General features: G+C 39.4%; 4 protein-coding genes across 5 annotated transcripts; 2 read left to right on the top strand and 2 right to left on the bottom strand.

Moving 5' to 3' along the window:
• Positions 1-1,251: 1,251 nt before the first annotated feature.
• Positions 1,252-4,969, bottom strand: exoc8 (exocyst complex component 8). The gene is made up of 4 exons (XM_026319089.2): positions 3,685-4,969; positions 2,796-3,049; positions 2,384-2,632; positions 1,252-2,189 (listed from the first exon to the last, which is right to left on the bottom strand). Exons 1-4 carry the CDS (start codon positions 4,832-4,834, stop codon positions 1,782-1,784), a joined length of 2,061 nt encoding a protein of 686 aa, XP_026174874.1. The 5' UTR covers positions 4,835-4,969; the 3' UTR covers positions 1,252-1,781.
• Positions 4,970-5,500: 531 nt separating this feature from the next.
• On the top strand, positions 5,501-9,436 carry sprtn (SprT-like N-terminal domain). Its single transcript, XM_026319402.1, has 5 exons — positions 5,501-6,118; positions 6,348-6,447; positions 6,729-6,857; positions 6,979-7,261; positions 7,525-9,436. Exons 1-5 carry the CDS (start codon positions 5,787-5,789, stop codon positions 8,550-8,552), a joined length of 1,872 nt encoding a protein of 623 aa, XP_026175187.1. The 5' UTR covers positions 5,501-5,786; the 3' UTR covers positions 8,553-9,436.
• A 3,472-nt stretch (positions 9,437-12,908) lies between these two features.
• fam89a (family with sequence similarity 89 member A) lies at positions 12,909-20,286 on the top strand. Its single transcript, XM_026318761.1, has 2 exons — positions 12,909-13,296; positions 14,701-20,286. The coding sequence occupies exons 1-2, from the start codon at positions 13,048-13,050 to the stop codon at positions 14,992-14,994; spliced, it is 543 nt and encodes a 180-aa protein (XP_026174546.1). The 5' UTR covers positions 12,909-13,047; the 3' UTR covers positions 14,995-20,286.
• Positions 20,287-22,127: 1,841 nt separating this feature from the next.
• On the bottom strand, positions 22,128-25,874 carry arv1 (ARV1 homolog, fatty acid homeostasis modulator). 2 transcript variants are annotated; one of them, XM_026318000.2, is made up of 5 exons: positions 25,739-25,874; positions 25,206-25,325; positions 24,692-24,845; positions 24,330-24,554; positions 22,128-23,972 (listed from the first exon to the last, which is right to left on the bottom strand). In XM_026318000.2, the coding sequence occupies exons 1-5, from the start codon at positions 25,832-25,834 to the stop codon at positions 23,845-23,847; spliced, it is 723 nt and encodes a 240-aa protein (XP_026173785.1). In that variant the 5' UTR covers positions 25,835-25,874; the 3' UTR covers positions 22,128-23,844. The 2 variants fall into 2 exon arrangements, with proteins under 2 accessions (XP_026173785.1, XP_026173786.1); XM_026318001.2 differs by lacking the exon at positions 25,206-25,325.
• Between the last annotated feature and the right edge of the window lie 582 nt (positions 25,875-26,456).

The following is a 26,456-nucleotide window of genomic DNA, read 5'->3' as shown; positions in this document are numbered from 1 at the left end:
AACATGATCTCAAAACTGGACCACTAAGGTTCACATGCCAGACATATTGAGGACTCATATGGATGGCAGGGAAGGAAGACAGAAAGAAGGATGATAGAAGATCTGAAGTGGGTTCGATCCAGTAACCTTTCTCTTGTTTGACATTAACCTTCCAGTGTTAGTTAAACATTTAACTGACCAGACAGCAGCTGTGACTGAAGTCCCTCAGGGAGCAGCATTAATCTGCTAATGCTAGGGAAGCTTTTCCATGTATTGTCCTTGTTAGCATCCCATTACCTGGAATTCACATCTGTGAATTAAGTGTATGTTCACTACACATGCAAGGAAATGCCTGCAATTAACCAACTAACCACAATCTAAGGCTCTTTTACAAGACAGAAGTAAATTTCCATGTGCTTTAATCATTTGTGAGGACATCTACTCAAACATTTGATGACAGCGTTGCAGACCACAGTCAGAGCACAGTCATGTAGCTAGGGAGAGATAAAATTTGAAATTGTCAACTTTGACAGTGATACAGAAGTCTTAATGGATTCTGAAAGCATAGAATCTTTGTAAGAATCTCTTGGAGAAAATGCAAATGCCCACCACTACAATACTCTGGTAAGCTCAGTCAAAGTAGACCTACAGTATGTTTGGTTAGTTTGAGACCACATTAACTACAAGAAGGTGTGTCCAATTACAGAGCAAAGTCAGACAGTAGATGGTCAAAATAATCAGCTGCCACCATGTCTTTAAATAATGCAGTGAAGGGTGAATCTATTCCTTCCTTGAAATGTTGACTGTAATATTTCTTAGCATGACTGCGTTGACTGAAAGAAATCCTCTTGAATAATCCTTCCAGCTGATACCTCTTTTGTGAGCATGAGCTGATAACTTCACCCAAGGCTTTCCTCAAACCTTTGATCACATTAGTTATTATAATGGCATGAACTGTGAAGGAGAGAGGAGAATCATGGGTAGAACCATGAGCAGGGTCCAAAATATCTGCATCTCCTATCAGTCCTGTTGCTGCTAGAAAATGTCATACAAAGAGAGGATCAATTATTTTCATGTTGCATGAATACATCCACTCTGGTTTTCCTGCAGGAACAATTGTACTGGCCAAATGAAATAATTCTGAATGATGTTTAGCCATCATCTAGCAAATCACAATGTTGATAAAAGCAAAGTACAGACTCCATAGTTTTAATACAGAAACTGCAATAAAATGACTGGAAAAAAATTGCAACGTTATATAAAATGGAACCATTACTGTGCATGTGCAGGATTTTTATTGGATTTCATGTTTTAATGTTAAACACAAACTCATAAAGTTCAACTGTTATAACAGTGAAGATTTACCAGTGCATTTTCTTCTGAGTCATCCCTTTTTAATACTATTTAGTGTCTCATAATGGTCCAGTAGTTTGAAAATCAATGTTGGGAGAGTTTGAAACAAAAAGAAGATATTTATGAACTTCTAATGGCATAAACATCTGGCCAACATCAGGTTCAGATGTGCACACAACTGCAAAAAAATGTGTATGATTAGAAAATTAATGTACGAATTTCTATCAATATTCGCCAATACCAATAGGCATTATTGTGAGAACTAGTCCAAAGTCAGGTGCAGATTAGTTTCATTAGATTTACCAATCTCAATGTATCTCCATGATGCATCCTGTCATTTCCTGTCCTACAGCCTCAAACAACAAATATCTACCAGGGTTTTTCTAAAATTGGAGCTGGAATTGCCAGAACAGTTAATTATTCCCAAATGAGCCAAAAAGTTAAGATGTTCAGACCACAGATGTTGTACTCTCTGGATTAATACGAACTGGCCTGGTGCTCTTCCTCAGGTCCTGAAGCTGTTTGGCTGGCTTACCCACTCCCTCCTCAAACCTCCGCTCCACTACAGGCAGCACTGTGTCATGGAGGAAGGATGCGTTCTGCAGGATGAAGGTTTTCTTCTCGGCGTCCTGCTCACAACGTACGCTGTAATCCACGTGCTGCACGGCCACCAGGATGATCTCCCGTAGGCTCTCCAGCAGCACCATGTGCAGCTCGGGGAAATACAGCTTTAAGCCTTCCTCCAAGAAACTCATCATTTGTTTTGTGAAGGCCACGATGGTGTAGCTCAGGTTCACCCAGCAGTCATCACCAGTGTACTGTTCAAAACTGCTCATTCCACAGCTGCGCATTTCATCCTTCATAGAAAAAGACAAATAGCATAATGTCCCACCTGAACAGTGATTTGTGACAATTTTTATATGAATAGATTCACACATTTATTTGTAATTTTGTGTTGGTAAATTAAAGAAATAAACTATTGATTTTTTCAGCTCTAAACTTCATCAATAGAAACCTGAAAAACAATAACGTCCTAAGAAGTCATAATCACCTTGAGTTTAGCCAAAGCCTCGGGGGTCATAAGGTTCATCCTCCTCCACATCTCCTCAGAGTTTCGGTGCTTGGTGGCTTCGATGATGATGTCCTTGTAGCTCTGCAGAGCTGCTTTGATGTCTTTGACCAGCAGGGACTGCAGGGTGAAGGTCAGGTCCAGGCCGATCTCAGTCAGCTGTTGACAGTGTTCTTTAGCCACTTTAACACATTCTGCTGCTGTCGACAGACTCTCCTTACTGTCAAATACCTGATAAACACAAAGAAACACTTGATTAGGATGTCTTTTGCAATTCACAAAAATATCTATAACTTAACAGGCTTCTCAATGACATATGACATCCAGTATGCCATTTCAGGAGCCTGTGACTTGTCTGTCTGATTCTCACTTGTCTGTCTGATTCTCTTCCTACCTGTTTGCTGAATGCGTTCACAAATGTCCTCATGGCTGATTTGGACCAGACCACAAAGGCAGAATAACAGCCTGTGTTCCCTGCAAAATCCATCTCAAACTCCTTGGCTGTTTCCAGCAGGCTGGTAAAGAAGATGTTGCAGAGTTTGTGGATGTAAAGCAGTGTGGCTCCTTCGATGCGAAGCTGTCGTATGGCTGTCTGAACAGCAGCAGCGCGGTTTTTTAGAAAGAGCTCGCAGGCTTTCGTGGACTGGCCTGAAACAGTTGAAAAAGATTCAAAATCAAGGCAAATGTATGATCTTATCTAATCAGACTGGGCAAATTTTTCATAGTATTTATGTTTTGATTACAGACATTTTATAATAAGGCTACATGCTACACATAGTAATATAGGTAGGTTAAAAGACTCTCAAAACACTGACAGTTATTTGCTAAAAAAGTAAAAACATAGTGGCTTTAGTGTTCCTCACCTAAACAGTTTGAATAAGGCCCCGAAAAAAAAAGTAAGATCACAATTTAGGAATCTAAAATGTATAGAAAAAATATATCTGGACAGTGATATGATTACTAAAATCCACATCCACATCAAAACATAATATCAAATAATAAATAGCAACTCCCACACTAGTATACTTACACAATTAATATGTGTAAATGAATGAATGCATTGCTGGCCTACCTAAATGCACATTTCAACAACATTCAAGGTAAAAGCAATGAGTTATTTGCATGGTTGTTGCAAGTATTCAAAACAGACCTAGCTAAATGCAAAAATACTGTAAATAATGTGAGTGAGGGACAACTTCTGAAGAGGAAACAAACGAATCAGCTCCTTTGTGAAGTAAAGTGGTGCCACTGGAAAAGAGAAACCAACAAAAAGAAAGTAGGACCTAGTCTGATCAGCTGGGAAACGGCCCTCCTGGTTGCTTTAGGGCCTCCCCGAAGTGACCGATCTGGAGACAACTCAAACACCAGGACCTCTGTCAGCTGCCGTACGCGTTCGTCCACCTTCGCCCTGAGCTCTTTGACCTTCTGGGTGACTGGCTGGTCTTTCAGATACTCATTAAGCTTATCCAGCAGGTCCACAGCACCCTCAAAGTCCCTCTGGGCGATACACACGTCCAGATCCTCCGGCAGCTCCTGGATCCACTCGAGGCTGAGGTCCACGCTTTCTCCAGCATCTATTGGCTCGTCATCATCTTCATCGAAAGGATTGGTGGACACCTCTGCCCTTACAGGAGAAGTAGGGACCTCCTCCTCCTTCTTGTGCCTGTCCTTGGTGACTTTGTTCTTCTTGGTTTCATCCAGAATCTCCAGCCACTCCTTCTTGATTTTACTGTTCTCCGCCTGGAAGATGCGACTGTCTGGGAACATGAGGATCTTGAACATGTCTTTCATGGGAGGGTTATCTTTTACGTTGACCACAGCGAAGCTCTCCAGGTCATACAAAGCGTTGTATTTATACTTCACGGTCCCACGACGGTTTGGCAGCCAGGTGGCAATTAACAAGCAGTCATTCATCAAGAAAGCATGGACCTTCTGGATGGGAGACATGTTGTCTACATCAAACTCAACAAGGTCACCATTGTAGATTAAATGCCTCCCTGGAGTGTCCATGATATTTTTCCCCCCTTCCACTTTCTCCAGCAGTGAGGTGAGCGTCCTCTGCTTCAGCTCTTCTGTTTCTTTGGGGAAAGCAGCCTGCATCTCTTTGGACGTCTCGTCCTTGTCTGTGGACAACAAGGCCTGAGTGATGCTTTCCATGATGCTCTTCTGCTCCGTCAGGATGTGACTCAGCTGGTACATCTCACTCTCCAGGTAGGAAATCTCTTTGGCCGTTTCGATGAACTGCCTGTAGTTCTTGTAGACATTTTTCTTCAGGTTTTGAGCCGTTTCGTCGGCCAAGTTTTGGACTTTCTGACGATGTTCCTGCAGGTCTCTGTCGCCATCGGACTGCTGTGACAGCTGCTTGACGTAATTTTGCGGGTCGAAATTAGGCGATTCGAGGAGCTTCCGTAGTCGATTCCCTGTTTCCGACATTTTGTGTCGCGTATATGTTTACCTATTCAAACAAAATCTTAAAAAATACAAGGACATGAAGACAGAGAGAGATCATCGAGGATCTGAGGTTAATATCCGGTTACAACCCATACAGGAAGCTGTAAACTGGTTGACACCCTGAAACGTCACGGGACTTCACAAAATTGAGATGGCCAAACAAATGCTATAACATTCAACAGTTTAAATGATATTTGTTCCTTCACAGAGGTCAAGAACACTTCCAACATAAATTACAATTAAAACTCACTTATAGCTAATTTCAGAAAAATTTAAAACAGGAAAACGCTGGCTTGCTTTTAAGTTGCCCAACGTCCTGAAACAAAAAATAATACATATCCCAGAATTCCTTGCTACTAAACAACTCGGATGTGTTAAGTTCGCGAGACTCTCGAGCGCAAACTACACGTTTCATAACAAGAGTTTAATATGGCAACACTGAATAGTAAGTGTAGCTTTCAGATGAATGTATATAAAGTGGCTTAAAATGTAAATACTATAATACAAGTAAAAGTGCTTAAAAACTCTAATATAATGTACTTGAGTAAACACTTTACATACTTATCTTCTGAATATATGCTCAGAGTTATTTTATTTTGAAATCCATTGTTTGTCGTAAAAGTTGTCCTGTGTTGATAGTAAACTTGACACACGCACTGTTGGCGCTACCTTTAGGTGGACGGTTAGTCTACCTCTTTGTTTAACATCAAGATTTTAGTGTTATTGTTGAAATGATGGCATTAATGGCAGCATGACAGTATTTCTATATCGAGCATATTTAAAACTCTATATTCTGGATCCGGTGATGCTGCTAACGTTACTTATTGTTTTTAAAGCCTTGTACAAGACATGCTAACGTTAGCTATTTAGGCTTAAAAAAGCTAACAGAGTTAACGTTAACGGTGTTATCGCCTGACCTTTCTCTTCTGGTGATATGGATGATGACTTTCTACTTGCCATTCAGCTACAGGAGCAGTTTGACAATGAATACGAGACCTCGTTGTTTGCATCAAGCGGCTTTCAGGGTAACGACTTCGGTCAAAGCAATAAGAAACGGAAAGTGGAAGTAACTGGAGGTGATGGCGATGTTGTTCCCTGCTGGAAGCCGAGTATCCAGCCCGAGAGGCCTCTGTCCATCGTGGACGAGTCCTGGGAGGTGCTGGACCCCAGTCCCGATGTCAGAGCCATGTTTTTAGAGTTCAATGACATGTTCTTCTGGGGGAAACTCAGCGGTGTCGAGGTGAAGTGGAGCCCCAGGATGACACTGTGAGTCACTTCTGTTCTGTTATTGTGCTATGATGCATTTATAAAGCACCCTGACCCCTAGATACAGCAAATTAGTGTCCCTGTTGAAAATAAAATGGTCTGATTTTTGTATGGGGTTTGGTGTGACTGTAGGAGACTGGGTACATGTTGCAGTTTTAACAGCTAAATGAACTAATCATGCTGGTTAGAAATGATCTGAGTACTTGATGTCTCCTACCTTTTCCTTCAGGTGTGCTGGTGTGTGTTCCTACGAAGGCCGAGGTGGACTCTGTTCAATCAGACTCAGTGAGCCTCTGCTGAAGCTGAGACCCAGAAAAGACCTGGTGGAGGTGATGTGGATAGTTATACACTGTCCAAGCATTTTATCAAATACTTTTATTTAGATTCCTCTTAAACAACTGTTACCTAAAATACTTGAAATGCTTACAGTAACTTTGTAATAAGGTGAAAAACAGCAGTCATCTTAAAAACAAAAAAAGATCAGAATAAGGCTAAGACCATGTAGTCACATAGGTTGCAAGCATAAGATGCAGTCTACAAACTAAAGCTAATAAACATGCCTTTCCTGAAGCAGATTTTTTTTACCTTAATTATCATTGTTTTCCCACAGACTCTTCTTCATGAAATGATTCACGCCCTGCTGTTTGTGACCCAGAACAACCGAGACAGAGATGGTCACGGACCTGAGTTCTGCAAACATATGAACCGCATCAACAAGGCCAGTGGGACGAATATTAGTGTAGGTGTATCATCTTTTGCTTATTTTAAGTATTTAACCAATATCTCAACAAAGATACTTTGATCTTGTGAGGATAAAATTATCTCTGGAACCATTTTCCTTCCCCCTGTTCTCTGATCAGATATACCACAGCTTTCACGATGAGGTTGATGTGTACCGGCAGCACTGGTGGCGATGCAATGGGCCCTGTCAGAACCGCAGGCCCTACTTCGGCTACGTGAAGAGAGCCATGAACCGGGCCCCGTCTTCTCTGGACCCTTGGTGGGAGGACCACCAGAGGACCTGTGGTGGGACCTACACCAAGATCAAGGAGCCTGAAGGATATGGGAAAAAAAGCAAGAAGGGAGATAAAAATAATGTGAAGACTTCTGAGAAGAGCACCTCCAGAAGTGAAAAGCATACAGGTGATAAGTTTATAGTGTGACCCAATGAATACCAGAATGGGTTAATAAATTGGCCACAGGGAACACACCACTTCATGTTAGAATTTAGTGCTTCTTTGATTTCTAACAGCTTTAAACTCCTCCAAATCAATATCAGAATGTGTTAATTAATCTAAATAGGGGGGTCCACGCCCATTTCTTTGGCTAAACACTTCTCTCTTTTTTTTTAATTTTCTTTTTTTTTCCTTTTGCCTGATTCTACCTTGTACCTGCTCCCCTCTCAGGTTCTGGATCACAGGACATAAGGAACATTATCCCATTTAGTGGCAAAGGCTTCATACTTGGTGTGAAGTCACTGTCCTCAGCATCTTCCTCTCCGTCTCACAAACCACCTGTCCCCGTTGTAAAAACATCTCCACCCAGCCCCTTATCCTCTCCTAAGAAACTCCTCACCCCTTCATCCCCAGCTAAAAGTCTCTCCTCTCCTGCATGCTCTGGCTTGGACCACCCAACCAAAGCAACCTCCACGTCCTTTCCCTCGATCAGAACAGCAACCTCCACAGGCCAAAAGCCACCTATAAAAAGGTCAGTCAGTAATACAAGGGTTTTTGTCAACACAAACGGTTCGCCGGTGAGAATCCCTAAAGCCCACAGCAGTAACAGTAGTCATGGAGTGGAAAGGGTCAAACAGAGGTCCATTCAAGACCTCTTCAACAGCACAGATCTCAGGAAATCAGTGAGCGGACCATCTGTTTCAAACCCGAACACGAAAAAAGACTTGCTGACATCACCGAAGACTCCTACCTCTGTTTCTTCCTTCTTTCCTAAGCACCAAAGTTCTTCCTCTCCCAGCACATCTAATGCTAGTTCTAATAAGTCCACTAATTCAAAGCATCCATCTTTAGTTTCATCTAAAAACAGCTCAGCAAAACCAACACAATCCAGGTTTTTCACCAATTCTGACAGTGAATTAGAGGCTGCTGGTGAGGGTCAGAGGAAGAGGCCGTGGAACGACCACAGCAGCTCTGCCAGCATCTTTGACTTCTTCCAGAAGAAATCAGACAGTGATTCAGCAGCTTCGAGGGAGTCAAAGAAAACAAAACCACCTGCAGTGCAGCAAAGAACTGCCTGTGCCACCTCCTCCTCGTCATCATCCCCTTCCACACCTCCTCTTCTTTCCTCTGCAGGACCACACAGTGGTACTACATCCTCATCATCCTCCTCCTCTGCGCTGATGGTCAGCTGTCCTGTGTGCCAAGCTAAGGTCCAGGAGTCAAAGATCAACGAGCATCTTGATTCCTGCCTCTCCTGAATGAGGAGTAGCAGTCTGGGAGGAGGATAATATAAAAGAGACGTTAAGGTTAATAGAAGTTCCAGAGAGTTTGTCTTGTCAATTAGAAATTTTGTAGAATTGTTGGGTGAAAAAGATTTAGATAGAGTTTTACTACCAACTTGTTTCTGGTGTGGTTTCAGTGTTACCCTGCCATAAGTGCCTGTTTGACAGCTTATGTCTTAGTGTTCAAAGAGAACAACAGGGATTTAACAAATTTGGGGTAATGTATATTTTCCCACCTGAATTAAACCTGCCATATTCACCAGGTTTGAAGGAAATTCCAGTAAATTTTAAACTGACTGTTGCTAAAAGATTGCATTTTAACCAAAACTGGGGCATTGTTGCTTGAACTAAGTTGATTCTCGATACCGTTCTCATTTCTCAGCATACTGATCAGTTCTGTGAAGCATCTCTTCACTTTTTTTGGGGGGGGTGTTGGAAGGTTATTTTTGCCTCCTCTGAGGGTGGATTGGTTTCCTGCAGTCCCTCCATCGCAGAGCTGCATCTGCAGACTCTGACCTCTGCTTATATGTAGGAGTCAGATTTCACATTTGCTGGCTATTTGTCTCTGCACATTGGCACTACACTCATCTGCAGGGTCAGACAGTGCAGGGGTATTTGGATGTGCCTTAGTAATATACTGATATTACTAATGTATCACTTTGATCAGAGCAGATCTTTTATTTATTTTTTATGGAACGTTTAGCTTCCGTAATGCTGATTTTAGTGCTCAAATTTGTGAAACTTATTTGTGTAGTTTGTATGTTTCACTTTTATCTGTTGTGTTGCTATTTAAGGACATATTTCAATATGTCCAGGTTTTGCTGACAAATAAAAGATTTTTATCATTCCGTTTACCCTGATATATTGGTTGGAGTGAAATTTGTTAAAACTGTTAAAATGAATGAACTTCTTGAATGCATATAATAAATATTCACTATATTTTTTATCTTGTGAACTAATACAGAACACAAAAAACTATTTAATGATACAGAAGCATATATACAGTGAAGTGATGGTTTGATGAGAAAACTTGACATCCTATATATTTTATATCACTGGCCACAGTGGAGGTTTTTGCAGCTCCATGTTTTTGATTTATGATTAGTAAGGTAAGTTTTAAATATTGTTTGAGCTGCCTTAAACAGCTTTAAACACTTGCTCTCATCATGTAGTCTTGTAGAGTGCATGCTGAGAAAGTGGGTGTAGTGACTACAGGGAGGAGAAGGCAGACAGATTGGGCGTGACAGAGCTGGTGGATTGAGCTCAAAGAGGGGGAGGCCAGAGGTCAAGCAGCGTGGAGCCAGCTGCTGATCAGGACTACGCCCTTCTGTCCCTGCAGGGCAGCCGGAAGCTGAGTCAGGAGCAGCGACCTCCATCTGACTACACATGCATCACCGTCAGAAATGAAAGCAGTACTTTGAAATTGTGCTTCAGTACAGTAGTTGAGTAAATGTGTTTTATATCACTGACCTCACAGTTTACAAGGGGGTTCACATGGAGGCAACATACTGATTCCAGCATAAAACAGTCAGATTCCCAGAGTGACAACCTTCTTTTCTGTCTTCAGCAAAAGGATGAAACTGCTCATCCAGTCGCTCCAGAGCAGGAGAAGTGGGGAATTTGAGCCTGAATGCATCACTGTAATGTATTTTATTTTTATAACAGAAATGGCATGTATAGAATTTTTGGGATTTCAAACTCTTAGACATGTAAATATGCAACCATTGTCCCACTACACTATAACTCAGGCTCATCCTGTCTTTCCTGTTTGTCTCAGGGAGGAAACTGTCTTCCTTGTCCCCTTTAGAGGCGCCCGAACAGAGGAAAACACGTCATTGACATCAGCTGTTCTTACCGACCATTCCTCTTCCTTGACCTGCTATACCCTGACGCATTATAGAAATCTGACCTCAATCAAACACACACATGCACACATCCTCCTTTCAGACCTATTGTCTCTCTCTGGATTTATTGCATCCCAGACGAGCTCAGTGTAATGACATTGTGTTTGCTGTCACAGCAGCTGGACTGGACTGGACAGCACATTTTTAGGTTATTATATCTACCAGTTATTTCTCTGCTAAGATAATTTATCACTTACATAATCTAACATTGCTATAACATTAGCAAGTAAAACAAAAATAAATAAAAGTAAGACAAAATAAAAGACAAGTAGCCTAAATTCAAGAATGTGTGATAGGAAACATGATAGAAGTGGCCTAGAATTGACCTATACATGTGTACTTACTGTAACTCTTTGGCCTTTAGGCAAGATGTCGCCTTTCCAGCAGGGATATAATCTGATATCTTTAGACCATTATTAGCAGGCCTATGCTGAGTGATGCAAACTCACTGTGCTTTTTAGTAAGGCAGATTAACACCCCCCTGCTATGGTTACATTCATCCGCAGGGGGTGCCGTCATGTGCCTAATCCTTTGATCTCAGGAGGCAGTGATGATGATGATGATGATGATGATGGGATGAGGATGGTGGTGGTGATGGTGGTGTGAAGCTTATACCGGAGTCCTTCTGCTCACAAACCCCCCTGGACAAAACAGATTGTCCTTGATGAGTGTCTTTAAGCTGTGCAGCTGTGGGCTGTCAACTGAAGGCTAATTGTTTTAAGAACAGGATTAGGGCAAATATAACATATGATAATGTGTTGATGCATATTATAAAACAACCTTAATTGATTATTCATCCAATTTATCCAATTGTTATATATTTATCCAGCTTCAAAATAGATCAATAGTATAATAGGCAATACTTGGATTTATATATAATATATATCAATATCAACTTATTATTTTCTTGGGCCATTTAGATGGAATAAAAGCTTAAATATAGTAGCAGTGCAGTAAAAACTTGCATAGCACCATTCAACAAGGTGAAAGCTTTTTGTTTGATTGACATGACACCTGCTGTACAGGTAATGGTGATTCAGACACACATAATTAGAATGTTTCATCTTAAAGAAGAAAATGAGTCACATTTATTTAATAGAAATACCAGGCCGCAGGCTTCATCCAGCTGCCTGACTGTGTGTGTGTGTGTGGTACGACACATGCCCCTCTCTTTCTGAAGAGCGTGTGTGCTGCTTTTGTTTCTTGGTTTCAAGGTTATTGTTGTGTTATTGTTGTGACGGGGCTGCAGGCTGGGGAGGGTGGGAAGTGAAGCCCACCATCTGTCCTTTATTCTCATACTATTGTCCCACACACACACTCCTATCATGACCCCAACCCTCTGTCTACACATTTGTTTTTTTTGTAGGAAAACTCAAATGGACACAATCTTCAGTTTGGACAATGGGCAGATGTTCAGCTTAATCCTTGAAAGTCTTATGACAGTAGGCAATAATCAAGATGAGCTCATTTATGTTTTATTATTAGACAGAATATTATTCAGGGTATTTAAAATGAAGATCAATTTATTTTGACGATTATAAACTAAAATTCACTTGCCTAATTATTATCTTAATTTCCAATATGGGTTTGTAGGGCTACCACTAATTGGTAGTGACATTATGGATTAATCTGAATTATTTTTCACAATAAACTATTTGCTTTGGCTATACAGCTTGAGAAAAGTGTGAAAATGCCTGTGACTATTAGATATTCAGTTTGCTATCATGAAATTAAAAAAAAAAAAATCAAATACTGAACATTTGTCAATGATCTTGTCTTGTTTTAAAACTCATTAGCCTAATTCTTTTTAATCCCTTGGTCTGGTGTTGATATTACTTTGTGTAGTGATAAACAATAGAATATAAAATAATGCATGAATAACCAAACACTAAACAAACAAACAAACAAAAAAAACTGAAAAAAAGACAGCTGTTCTGCTTCTAAGAGTTGGCAGGGAAACGCCCAGGAGTCACTGTGTTAAAAGGACAGGAAGCGATTTTAATACTCAGGGACAGAGTCAAGCGTAAAATAATTAATATTACCAATACCAGAAGCTCGGCTTCACAATAAATGATCAGAAAGCACTTTTCCCTAAAGATCGCAATCTGTATTGATCAGAAATGCTTTGTACAAAATAAGTATCCCAGCAGGCATAAATACCCATAGAAAAACTCACACAATACTTTACCTTAAATGCGAACAAACATAGGGCGCAGTTAAAACTATGATGAATTTGATTTCAGTTTTATATCGTGATATGATCATCTGAATGTTTCCTCCAGAACCCAATAATAATACCATGCCAAACTAAATTTATCTTACGTGTAAAAAAAGAAAACCAAGAAGGTGCTTTTATTTTGGTTCTCGTACCGGAAATCCAATGATCTCATTACGTCCGCCTTGACGTGGCGTCGCTGGCCGCCTCGGACAGAGATAACCACGGCTGCTGCTCAGTTTGCTTGGCGTGAAAGACGGTTGTGTATTCACAGCGTCCATAGTACTTACGGATTAAACGGTTAACTTCAGAGTACAAACTAAGATTTCTTCGCCGAGTAAAGCGCAAGACGATGAATGGTAAGACAACGAACGGTGCTGTGGGAGGAATGGCCTGTATCGAGGGTCTGCCCCCGCTGCCGAAGAGCCTGAGCGGCTTGTTGAACTCAAGCGGCGGCTCCTGGAGAGAAATGGAGAGGATGTACGTGAAGAAAACCATGATCCAGGACGACCTGAGCCGAGGCAGGAACAACGCCGACAATCTGCTGGCGAACAAGCCGGCCAACCTCGACGCTGCTCTGGCTCTTCTGCGGAAAGAGATGGTAACATTTTTGGGGAGTGTACATTTTATTTGTCGTCCAGAAAGTGCCCCGTTTTTTCAGCCGTGGCTTTGTCGAGAGCCGTTTAATCCCGGTGCGCTCTGTATGTTCGCATTCTGCCAAATTCCCTAAACAAACTTTAATATTTTCATATGGCCTCTCTTTTGGACACACTTAACTCAGTTTTAGCGCACCACGTAATGCTTTTACATATTATTAGAGTCTACTAGTTAATTCGGCATATATACATTTATATTTATTTACCATTTATTTGAGGTTTGGACTTTGTTTTGCAGCAGCCCACTGATAATTTCGAACAAACTGAGAATTACAAACAGTGTTGTGTCGGTGTTGTACAGTGAAGCATATTTTTGCCATGTTTATTAGAAGACACTGTTAATTTCTGAAGTCTCCAATTCGGAAAATCCTACACAAGAAAAACAGGTTGAGGGTCAGTTTTGCATTGGATTAGATTAGTTAATCAAATAGACTGTGCTGATATACTAAGCTCAATTACATACCATTTACCTTCAGTATAAAAGTTGCTTTCACACATGAGCCAGCAATAAATACGTTACATACATGTTATTACATTCATCGAGGTGAAACAAGAGTGAGACTAGTCTTTGGCACTCCCTTTTTCAGCAGCAGGGATTTTCATATGAGAGCTAGACAAGAATTCAGTCATGGCAGTCTCCTCAGTGGCTCTTGGTCAATACCTAACATAGATTGGTTTTACGGTGCATCATAAACAAACTGCTGCTGAAAATTCTCTTTGCCATTTGGATTTTTTGTGCAAGATTTGCTAAATCCTAATTCATCTGCTTTACTCTCCCTGCAGCAAGTTCCCAGCTTATTGCTTTGTTGCTGTTAATGTATTACTGAGTTTGTAGCACACATTAATAAGTTGTCAGTGTCCTAGATTTTAGAAACTGTAAGCCACTCTACAGCTCACAGAGCACAGTCTGGCCTGTTTGAACTGAGTCTGACTTGCTTGTCTCTCTACTGTGATGTGTTTAGAAGATAGTACAGTGACCCTCAGTTCCTGTCAGCATAGTGGTATGCGGTACAAATGCCCTTTTCAACCCTATTAGCAGTGTTTTTGTTTTGTTTTATTTTTGGCCACGAGTCAGTGTTGTTTTAATGCTGGATTCTAATGAATGATTTTTGTTATTTACAATTCAATAATTAGTTGGGTTTTTTTTACGTATGTTGATCACTTTACAAAGAGGAGAAAAGCAGCAAATGTTTCACATATGTTTCGTTGTAGACCCAATAGTAGAAGGCATTTAGAATCAGCAAACTCTTTGTTTTAAAAATCAACACCAAAAAGGTTTTAAAGATGCTGTGTAACTCCGTCAGAAATCTATCAGGAATTAATTAGGGTCTTGCATCTGTCCCATTCAGGTGGGTTTGCGTCAGCAGGACATGTCCTTGCTGTGCCAGCTGTGGTCTCTCCATGAGTCGATCCAGGAGTACAAGGGGAGCTGTCAGGACCTGAGTGCTGCCTCCAGCCTCAGCATGATGGACAACGGCTACTTCGACGAGGACGACGAGTACTACCCTGAGCCTGGCGCCACCCCCACAGGAGAACAGCCGGATGGAGAGGTTGGAGACGGGACAGCAACAATGACAGCGGCCAAGAATGGGAGCAGCAGTGGCAAAGATGACAGCTGGGACTCTTTTCACGTTAACATCTGAGGCCTCATTCTTGGCAGATGGATAGACATTTTTAGGGGGAAAGAAACTGAGTTTAAATGGAGGAAAAGTTGGGTGGCTTTAGAAACATTATGGCCTCCAACAAGGGTGTGGTTGGTTAGAGATAATGAGTTATGGTGTCTTATTACCATAATAGACTATAACTGTAAAGCACCAGCTTCAGCTTGGCTTCCACTCCTCCTCAGGTGAAACATTAACCTGCTTGTGCTGCAGAATGTTTTTTTTTTTTTTTTTTTTTTTTTTGCAGCTTGACCAGGAGCCTCATCAGACTGTGGAGCTGAGGTGCTGGATGTTTTTTGACAGATGGCTGTTTAACATCCTGTGAAACTCAGGAGTTGTAATGGATTGTAATCAAAGGCTCCATATACTCAGAATTAGGCAATATATACAATATTTTTACAAGCAGCTCTGCCACTGCTTCTATATCAAGTGGTTTTGCTATCCAGGCACCCTTTTTTAGCAGAACTTTTTTTTTTATATATATATAAACAAAATATATGGACAAAGTTTTATTATTTATTATATAATATAAATAACAAGATATTCGCTTTCCTGTTCCTCTATATGGAAGTTTTGTACCGCAGCTCTACCCAAGTACAAGGATACAGCATTTACAGGCTGAGAATCCCAATACTGGGACTTCAAAGGTGAACACAGACGTTGGGATTTCTGGACTCTGCAGTCAGATGCCAGGATGTGATTTTGTGGACAGGTTGATGAAAACAGTGTGTGTGTTACTTTTAAATGGTGAAATCAATGATATACATGATTTCAGAAGACATGGACAGAAGTTGTCAGACCTCAAGAACGGGAAAGGCGCTGAAGTCCTCATAGCAGTCTCAGAAAGCTTGAACACAGTGTCTTTGCCTTCCAGCAAGAGCAGATATTTGCTCTGAAAATGTGAAATGTGCAAAAAGCTGGAAACAGTTTTGGCTGTTTTGCACAGGAGAAAAACACAGAAGCCCAATGTGCCAGGCTGCAGATACAGTTGTGTGTTTCCATGAACTTCAGTGCTATTACTGCTTATTGCATTCATGACATGGGGCTGAATCTAGCAAATTGTGAATTTTTTTTTTTTTTTTTGTTAATTATAGCTTTGTTTCATTTTCATCCTTATGGCCACCATTCCTGTCAATAATAACATTGCACTCAACAAGCTAATTACTGAGGTCAGCAATTGTGGCAGCATCACTTAAAATGAATATAGACAGAGCAAAGAGCTTGAGTGGCTGTTCCCAGATCTGAGCAATTACTTTGCTGTGTAGAATAATTATAACTGATAGAAATGATAGCCAAAACTATGCAAATAAAACCTTAAAGTTGAAATCAATAGGAATTATCCTTAACATAGTCAATCAGCAACATCTAACTAGAAAACAACTGAAAATAACAAAAAAAAAATATGTTGCAAAGAGGAGAAATGCAACTGGCTGGGATCAATATATAATATCAGTTGGAACACATGTGCAGTGATAGTAGTGATATTAATGGGACCACAAAATCATACATCTGATCAGCCTTTGACGCCCAGTGAATGTTTCACTTTTGGTGAAAATGTAAGCAAGTTTGTCGACTAGCTTTCTGACATCACTGTCGCCTTCAAACGTTGTGCACAGTGTAATGACGCAGCCTGGTAGCAAATATCAGCTGAATACAGGGTATTTTATACATAAAAATCTTCACTAATCTCATTCTTCCAGCACATGCTCTGCATCATCTAACAACAGATGCTTGAAGTGACACTATACAGGTTTAAGCCCCACCTGAGCATTATTTAATACGTCAGAGGGATTTAATGGATATTCTAATAGTAATACCTTCACACCTACTAGCAGTTGTTAAATTATATTAAATCTTTGTGTGTAGTTTCCTTTACGGATCACTAACATGATTGTAACAGCAAGTGTTTGTAATTCACTTGCCCTTATTGTATGCCTATGAAGAGAATAGGAAAGACCCAACCCAACACACTGAAAGAATTCTTCTCCTGGCGAATCACTGCTTGCTGTTTGTAGAGTGTTTATGATTGAAACATTTAACAAAAACTCTCCACAAATGCAGCCTTATTTGAAACTCCTGGTATCTTCTATTTCCATTATCCTGCACCACCATATTCAGCAACAGCCAAACATGTTTGGATGTCTGAATATTTTTTACTTCTAATACACATATGAATGATCTGGTTGGTCTTCCTTAGTATCTAAACTCTCCAGCAAAGGTCTCAGCTGAATCTGTAGCATGTAACACCACAGCTAAACCCACAGTGGCTAACCTATCAGGTAAACTTTACTAAATCAACACCATCACTTTGAGAAGCTGTAGAAAACTTTTCAGTAATTTATTGATATGGTGACACCTGGTTGTAGACTAGTTCAACATTTGTATGTTTGTAGAACACAAACCAAAGAAAGTGCAGCCCTCAATGAAATGTATTTGATGTAAGGTGCCGAAGAAGCCTGTGTACTAGCTCACTTTTCCTTAATGGTTGCATGTTACTTAAAAGGTACAGTACATCATGATGTTTTGAAGAATGTCTTCACAAGTCATTTTGCAGCTGATGAATGGAGTTAGGGAGGTCGCTGCTAGAGTTTAATTTACCTAAAATGATTTCTAATGACACAGTCAATGTGAAATTGATGTCACCACCTGATGTGAAAGTCTAAAACATCTCTATGTGTTATGTAAAGGGCTCAAAGTCAAAGGTGTAGTAACAAGCAGTTCACAAACACGATTTTGAAAGTAGTTATGAGGAAAAACTTTAAAGTCTTGGAATATTTGGATTGTCTTCGTCAAAAATGCGAGGTAAAATTACAATCCAAACGTTTCATTTCCTCCGAGCTGATCTGTTTTATGTGGTTTTAGTCATGGCTCTTATCAAATTCAAGAGAACCTACTCACTTTTAAAAGAACACTTCAGCATTTTGAGAAATCTGTGTATTAGATATATTAGATATGAGGCTAAATATAAGCAGCTGGGGTATTTTTTTAAAATCTGTACGAGGCCAAGGATCAAAAATGACATGTTGTGGTTTCTTTAAGGGTGTATATATTATTTTAAATAGAAAAAAAAATGAACACCAGTAAGTGTGTGTTTTCCCAAAATCTCACACTATGTCTTCACCTGTTAGATCATTTCTATCAAAATGTGAGGTAAAATGAATATCTCAAGGGTAATTGTTCTTCTGTGTTCTGAGCCTTTTTTAACTGTAAGGTTATCTACCTATCACATATGAACCCACACGCTTTCAAATCTGAAAATATGCCTGAAGATTTCAGTCAGCAGAGTTAAATCAAAGGCAACTAGACTCACAGGTTTGTCAGAAACTTCTTTGAGTCTACAACCAAGCCAGTTTTCTTTGATTCAGCTCTGCTAGAATTAATCTGAAGTGTGCCTGTAGGTGGACTCCATCACTAAACTAGTTGGATTGATTGTTCTCTGTATTTATGTTTATGAAATGTAATATTTTGTCTGTACAGTAAATGTGGATCTGAATGCTGCAAATATTTCCACCTTTTATTACTGCAGTCTTTAGCTAAACTGAAACTCAAAGCACGTTCAATCAAACAGTATAATTGATGCAGTTCAAAAACATTAAGAAAAATCATGCAGACCTTTTATATGATGTCTACATAAGTAGTGCCTTTATAGACTTGCTCCAAATGGGGATGAGAATTTACTGTAAATTGGTCTGGCTTGCTCAACCTGCACTTGTTTGTTAAAGCAGCTCTGTGTAGATTTGAAACTTGATGACTTTAGACATCTCCTAAATCCCTTAATGATTGTGTTTTACATCACTGTTACAGAAATGACTCCATGACAGGTAACCGAATGTTACTAATCTATGTCATTATACTCCTCGAAAAACCCAGAAAGACCTGTGTGTTCAGAGATATGAAGGTTCGCTTCAGACTTGTTCAGGTGCTGCCATTATTTAACTCCTCGGCTCATTTTTCATTTTATTGACAATGATGCAGCTGCCGGGTGTGGCGTAGTTTTAAAGTTTCCTCCCTCTGAAATATGAGTTGCTTCACACTCATCCAAGCTGAGGCAGCACTTTTCCTGTCTTTGTACTCGCTTTCCACAAATTGCATACATCGAGCACGGACTGCAGCATATACATAAAAAAGATGGCATTAGTTTCCTGCAACAGCTTATTCTGTCAATTTTTTTTTTATTTTCTACATGTAACAGCTTTAACCACCAAATATGTAAGAGTGAAACAGCCTTAAAATCAGTCGGGCTGTTTACAAAATAAGCTGCATGGTGTGTTTCTCACTGGTGCAGACATTTCAAGGGTTTAACTATGATTATGCACTAAATCCCCCAAAGCTACCTGACCTTCTCTAAGTTGGTCTTTACTACGCAGACTTGGAAGTATATTTTTCTATTGAATAACTGACCAAATGTAAATGATGCAATGAGACACCCACATACTTCCAGCAGCTACAGTGAATTATGGTTTAGATTTAAAACATTGGTAGTAAATGTCATGTGTCAGTGAAATAATCGGAAATTTGATTTTGCAGAAGCAGTCACAGAGAGAAATCCATTGTCAGAGGAAGAAAGATTTAAAGTGACCTCAATAGAGCAGATGACATGATGGCTTTTGACTTAAGTGCTGAGTGTTGCTACAATTGGATATTCCTGAGTTCACACCCCTGGTTTAGTGGTTGTTCAGAAGCATCCTATGAGATATCAGAAGAAGGATGTGGGAGTGTGTGCACCCAAAGCAGTGAAATGTAACACATCACCACAAAATAATTTGATCTGAGATTTAATGTTACCTAAAAACCTCTGACTCCCTGAAAAAGCCTCAAAATGTGTAAAAACACAACAGTTAAACACTAAAAGCTGACGATAAACAGACTTAAGGCACCTGTTTAATTTCTTAAAAGAGTCAAGTGAGCATTTTTTACAGCCAGTTTCTCATCCACAAACTGATCATATTACCGTATTTCTCTATGTAATGACTATAGTTATTGAACTGGTTTGAATCTGTCAGTAGTGACTTAATGAGTGACCAGAAAAGTGAAATATCTTCATGTTTATTCTGTATATCATTCATCATTATCATTCATTAAAAAGGTTTTAATGTATTTTGTGCTGCATAGAAAAAAAAAGGTATTCATAGAACATTTGAAGGTTGTGTTTCTACCATCGATCAGTACTCCTGTTCTTCAGTCCGTTAGTGACTATACTACTGTTTCATTAGACAATAGTCTCAGTGCTCCTATTATACTGATATGAATTCAATAAAGTGATTTCATACTTTTCAGATTTGGAGTGATGTTTCGTACACAACAAAATAAAAATCTAAATCCCTGAGAGATTTGGATTGCAGAAATAGTTATATGAAATTGGTATTGGCTTTCAACTGTAAAGAATTCTTCAACATGACACAGACAGCTGTCCAGATGGCCTTTGCTGCTAACATGGCTGAAAATGGAAAAAAAAAAAAAAAAATCAACCTCCATTTCATCCCCAAAATCTGAACCAACCCCAGGAAAATTCTCCCAAGTGTACACCTCTCTCTCAATCCGAACTGAACTCTTCATTCTTCTCTTCTTCCTCTCGCTGCTGCCCTACTTCTTTCTTTTTCCTGAATGCATCTTGCTCTGACCTGCATTTAAATGCAGCAATCTGCATTTTGGTCTTAAGCTGCTGTGCTGGCTGAGTTCTGCTTTAATTGATCATTACTGCCGCAGCATGTCGTGGCTTTGATGCAGCAGCTGCTCGTGCTGTGAGGTTCAGATTAATTGCTGATGATGATGAACACTTTATATTTTCATGTTCAGAGAGTATTTAATTTCTCACAAGCCTCCTCAAGAGACTGAAGAAATGGGTCACGCAACAATCATTGCAACACCATATGTGCAGCATATTTTCTGGTGGTTTGTAATTACTCTTATTCTTGCATCACACTTCCACATCTCTACTGAATTAAGATTTTCATCTTTATTTACATTGTGGCATTGCTTCTTTAAGCTATCAGATGTAAAATTGGACTTCTTATTTTATTGCCGTAAGTAACACACTCTCACCATGGCAGTTCACACACATATGGTAGTTCTGTATTTGCACAATGGAAGAAATCCCATTAGTAAGAGTAGATAATGATGATGAAAATTCATAGTGTCAGTATAAAACTTGGTTGAAAGCACAAATAATTATAAAAGTCTCCCACAAACATTTTCTTGTTGCGGTGTGGTAGTATTTAGATCTATGTGAAGCCTCTATTCTGTATCATATGAAGCCCATGTTGTCTTTCTCCCTGTGTTCTGGTCTCGTGCTGACGTCTGTTAGGAGATTAAAGCAGATTAACATAATCTTGACTGAGCAAGCAAATCCAAGGTGCGCCTCACTCTCTCTGCAGGGAGGGATGGGACAGATTGCCACATCAGACCTGCCGAAGGCTTGTCTAACATAATAACATGTGTTAAAGCTTCATCTGAGAAAAGTGGAAGAACAGTGCTGTTTTTTAATCAGGGAACGCTGATTACAGGGATTTAGTGTTGCATAATGTGTCATAATGTTTTCTCTGTAAAACTGAAGTCACTGAGTTCATTACTTTTTTATTGTGTCAGCACTACTCCCCTGGCTCGCACATAGATCCAGACCTGGTAAATGGCTGTGAGGTGACTGCTGTTACAGTAATCTGATTAGTCAGACTGAGATTAAATCGCTGCATGCCAAAGTAAGTGACCAACACTTTCCAAGCCCCACATTTAGAAACACTCTCAGCAGTTTGTACAAAAAGATTTTGTCCAGGAGAATAAATAACTTTTGAAACAAGATAATAAAACAACTACTGAGTATATATTTCTAAATATTTACCACCTGCTGGTGATCAGCAAAAACACTATCTCTAGCAGAATGAAAATGTGACATGTTTTAGTGGAGTTTATTATGACATATGTGCATTAATAATATAGGATGGATCAGATCGTGTTACTATGTATAGTGACTGTAGCACAGATACACCCATAGTCAGGACGCCTAACAAAACATTCCTTTTTCATGCACTGGCTTCTCAACTATTTACAGACCTGTAAGAACACGTAATCACACACAGAGGCAACACACATAGACACAAAATTGAATCAACACACATAAATCTGTGCAGATATGTTAAAATACACACATTTTATTTTCTCTTTTTTCTGTATAACAGTTCAGACTGCAACTATGATTTTTGGCAGCTTGCGGGAAAACTCGCTCTTCCAGTTTGTTTCGCCTCATATATCATAAAAGCAAAGACCCATGTCCTAGTCTCATACAAATCTGTGGAGGGATGTTCTGTCTGTCCTGGGGGGTCTTTGTTGTATCTTTTGCTTCAAGATACTGGATCTGCTGGATCCAAATCAGGGGTCACAGCTTTCACTCATTTGTTTGGGATTATTGTTCTGTTGGATATTTGTTCTCTGGCCAAGCATCTTCCAGCATGGGGATAAAGCTACATTCATAGTGCTGTCCATAAATGTCATCTATCCCATACACACTATATTCATGTAGCCCTACAGACCTTATGCCAAGTCAGAACGTCTTATCTGTGTTTTTCAGTGCAAAGGTGTGGAAATTATGTGATGTCAGCAGTCTGCCTCTTGCTATATCTCTTAATCACTGCTGCCTCTGTGTTAAACCATGTTCATGAAATTAGCCTTAAATAATGTATTCACTTTTGTTGCCCCAACTCTGACTTTTAATTATACATAAAATGAAATAAGCAACACTTTAACTTTTAAAAGCATACAATTATTTTAAAACTTTGAATAATTTAAGATTCTTGTAATCTTGCCCAGGGGTTATCTGGTCTGCTTGTGATGTTTGTTTCACTGATAGAAACACTGTTCTCTTTACAGACACATGCTCCACATTCCAGGGGCATTAGGTGGAGGTTTGTGAAGGTTATCCTGGGCTGCTTCTCTTCAACACGTTTCATAGTAACTATTGTAAATCTGGACAGCTACTAGCTGCTAGTCAACATTCTGAAACAAATAAATTCCTCACACATCTTGCTGCAACTGGCCAACGTAAAAAATCTGACTTTAGTTTGTGTGATGTGATGTTGACAAATGTGAGAATATGCTGTTCTTCTGTTAGAGGTTTTGGACTGAAGCATTGTTAACAGATCATTATTAGCTTTGGAAAACTGTCAGGAACATTGTTTTATTTTTTATTTGTAACTATTTTCTGACATCTTATAAACTAAATGATGAATTGACTTCAACATTAGCAGCCCAACCCCTCACACTGCTACACACATTAGCTTTTAGTACACCAATAAATAAGAGGAAAGTAAATACTCTCTGCCTTACTCTGTCATCATTTATCTGTGTGTGTGTGTGCGTGTGTGTGCGAGTGTGTGAGCTAAGGTAAGCATTTCACCAATTAGCTAAAGAATGTGGAGAGTGTTGGCTGGGTCCTGTCCAAACAGAGATGTATTTATTGTTAAATTATACCCTCTGTGTATGTCACTCCTAGAGAGCCCTGGAGTTACAGCATGTTTAACTGTAAATTAGATCAGGGGTCATTCCCATGCTGTAGCATACTGTTCCTCCAAAATAAAGAATGTGTCTTCTCTGCCTCCATCGGAGCAGGGAAACACTAACTCAGTCTGTTGTCACTTCATGTTTATGAAGGCCTTTTCTTTTTCTTCTTCTTCTTCAGAAAAATAAAAATAAAAAAGAGAACTTGATGAATACCACTTTAAAAAAATCTGTTCTCCATCCCAGTGTGTGGAAGGGTTATTTTTAAAAACAGGCACTCCCCAGCAGAGTTTGGCATCCAGTTTGATTGTTCTTCCCTGAGATTACTGACATTTCTCCCACTTTTCACTCAAATTTCACCATGTCCTGGATGCTCCACTGAAGCTTCTTACAGGCCTGACCTACGCAGGTCTCTGACAGCACACCTAAACATATGGCCATCAAGGATAGACGTCTACTGCTGTTCAGGATCACTGCAGAAAAGATGTGAGAAAAAAGGATAAGAAAACTATCAAGAGATACACTTCTCTAATAAAATGAAATGATCAGTGTTTAACCTACAACTGTCTTAAGTATCACCAAGCACCTTCCTACCAGTTGGTATATTCAGAAGGAAAAAGGTAAATCTAATGTGACATTAAAAAGACAATGTCAATCCCAATGTTTTTTTAACTACCATAATCCAGAGGCTATTTTATTTTACATTTGATTTTATTTTTTACATTTATTCAAGTACCACAAAATAAATTCCTTTACACACGCTATCTACACAGATAGGTATTGAAAAAGATAAGCAGAGATAAGTTTTTAAGTAATTTGTGTGACTCTACCTCTGATAGCCTGTGAGTTTGAGGTAAGCACAAACAGTTTGATGAGGCCCAGACAGAGCGGGGAGTAGTCATGCTCCCAGATGACAGCGGGTATGAGGAGGACTTTGCCGTAGCAGGACAGCAACAGAGCTCTGAGGAGCAGACTGATCTCTACAGTCCCACCCTGCAGACGACCAACCACCAGCCAAATGAACCACAGCACAGTGCTGCAAAACGCTGACAGCTCTGCAGGCCCATCAGACAGACATATCAGAGACTGACACAATATTAAGTATATTAATGTGATGATAATACAAAAATCATCAAATAATGTTGATAGCAGGAATTTCTTATTCTTCAGGAGGGATTCTTGAATATCTTACCGAGGGCGGCCAATCCAAACATGCCGTAGAACTCCCATTCTTTGGTGTACCTGATGATGTCAGCAGGGTCGCTGCTCTGCTCAGAGCCAGGAAGGAGAGACCACCTGAGGTAGGCCTCACACAGCAGGCAGAACACACACAACTTCCAGTGGATCTGAATAAATGAAGGAGAAGATGCATGACCACATACATGCTATATAATTTAAGACAGATACTCATGACAGCACATGGAGGGAAAAGCTCATTTTAAATCCAGTAGCCCATTGAAGTGACTATGACGCAATCACTAACAGAATAGGACATTTGACACTTTGCAAACTGGCTTCAAACCTCATGGGAACAAGAGGTATATGTCATCAAACCATTTCCTTGATCATGGCAAATTTGTTTAAAGATGTTTGTTCAATTAAAAGGAGCCACTTATGGGGGCACTTAACAATAACCAACCACAAAGTAAATTATGCAACCACATGCATGCACACATCCAGAAGTTAAAATTCTTGAGGTTACTTACATTCAAGTTTGTGTTGAACAAAATGTGTCTAAAAGCCTGTGTCTTACACAAAATGGCATCAATCAGGATGATAACTGGGTCATATTCTATATATTTATCCACTGGTTTCTGGCAGGACTCCTGGAGAAACAGTCACACGGGTAAGGTTAACACTTATTACTACTCTAAGACTAATATGTTATTTAAAAGTTGCTGCGTAGGGATGTGGTGTAATTAGTTCCATTCATGACATGATCTTAAAAAGCTACAGAAAACTATTAAAAGCATAATTTGCTTGTAATGCATTATCAGTTCAGTTAGTTGCCAGATTCAACCAGAACAACACTTATGGAGAAATGGACCTTTGTCGTTTGAATCATAACATTATTATAAGACACATAAAACTAAAATGATTTAGTGTTAGAAAGGGGGTAAGTTGATAAAACATCTAGGCAGGTTATGTCTTTGAGGCAAACCTCGTTAGCTAGCATCCTGTCATAAGCGTTAGCGCTAAATCAAACGAGTCAAATCCATGATCTTAACAGTTAACGCACACATATGGTTATCTTCAGGATCCCGTTGCTGTAATCCCGGTGTAATTCTGTTGCCTTTTCGTTACATTCAACACATCTAAAAACATGTTTCTCCATTATTTCAGCTACAAAAAGCCACTAGCATCACAAACACCTGAAGAGGAAGTACGGCGACTCTCCAGTTCCGCCTTCAGAATAAAGGTTTAAATATCTTACAGATGTTCTCGGGCACTATTCATGTTTTGATCATTTTAGTTTATCTGGGTGTTTTTATAATATTTCACTTTATTGGAATTTTTATTATTTTGGTAGTTATTATTTTGTTTATTTTTATTTATTTTTAAAGAAAAATTCTATCCTATATTTGTGCATATTAGCACTGCTTATTTACTCTTTTTGGAAGATTCTGTTGTATTATAAAACTGTTCAATAAAGTTTAATTGTTAAAAAAACAATTTATGTTTTGTGGGTGAATATTAGTTTTTTATTTCTTCTTGTAAACGCAGCTGAAAGAACATCTGAAAGCAAGATTCCCCTGTGCTGTGCAATTAATATCCCACTGCCAAGCTTTATGTTAGAGCAGCTACAGGTTTGGCTTCTTTTAAATCTTTGCTTGCAATGTTTTTTTTCCCCTTGGCTTTAAACACATTGTAGAGTCTGATACTTTCTTTTAATCTTTTAATTTTTTTAACAACTATCTTATTTATATTAAAATGTTGCATTATTTCTTGTTTTGATT

This window comes from Mastacembelus armatus, chromosome 24 (assembly GCF_900324485.2).
Source record: "Mastacembelus armatus chromosome 24, fMasArm1.2, whole genome shotgun sequence".
In the NCBI taxonomy this organism is placed as follows: Eukaryota; Metazoa; Chordata; class Actinopteri; order Synbranchiformes; family Mastacembelidae; genus Mastacembelus; species Mastacembelus armatus.
The sequence above is the reverse complement of the archived record's forward strand: the minus strand, read 5'-3'. Positions and strand labels throughout refer to the sequence as shown.

Excerpts from the sequence above, each read along its gene's own strand:
- arv1 (XM_026318000.2), bottom strand. The coding sequence starts at position 25,834 with ATGGAGAAACATGTTTTTAGATGTGTTGAATGTAACGAAAAGGCAACA. Across the intron at positions 24,846-25,205 it reads TGTTCAACACAAACTTGAAT|ATCCACTGGAAGTTGTGTGT; the intron begins GTAAGTAACCTC and ends TCATTTATTCAG. Across the intron at positions 24,555-24,691 it reads GTTTGGATTGGCCGCCCTCG|AGCTGTCAGCGTTTTGCAGC; the intron begins GTAAGATATTCA and ends ATGGGCCTGCAG.
- sprtn (XM_026319402.1), top strand. The coding sequence starts at position 5,787 with ATGGATGATGACTTTCTACTTGCCATTCAGCTACAGGAGCAGTTTGAC. Across the intron at positions 6,119-6,347 it reads TGGAGCCCCAGGATGACACT|GTGTGCTGGTGTGTGTTCCT; the intron begins GTGAGTCACTTC and ends CTTTTCCTTCAG. Across the intron at positions 6,448-6,728 it reads CCAGAAAAGACCTGGTGGAG|ACTCTTCTTCATGAAATGAT; the intron begins GTGATGTGGATA and ends GTTTTCCCACAG.
- fam89a (XM_026318761.1), top strand. The coding sequence starts at position 13,048 with ATGAATGGTAAGACAACGAACGGTGCTGTGGGAGGAATGGCCTGTATC. Across the intron at positions 13,297-14,700 it reads CTCTTCTGCGGAAAGAGATG|GTGGGTTTGCGTCAGCAGGA; the intron begins GTAACATTTTTG and ends TGTCCCATTCAG.
- exoc8 (XM_026319089.2), bottom strand. The coding sequence starts at position 4,834 with ATGTCGGAAACAGGGAATCGACTACGGAAGCTCCTCGAATCGCCTAAT. Across the intron at positions 2,633-2,795 it reads TGAACGCATTCAGCAAACAG|GTATTTGACAGTAAGGAGAG; the intron begins GTAGGAAGAGAA and ends TGTGTTTATCAG. Across the intron at positions 2,190-2,383 it reads AGGCTTTGGCTAAACTCAAG|GATGAAATGCGCAGCTGTGG; the intron begins GTGATTATGACT and ends TTTTCTATGAAG.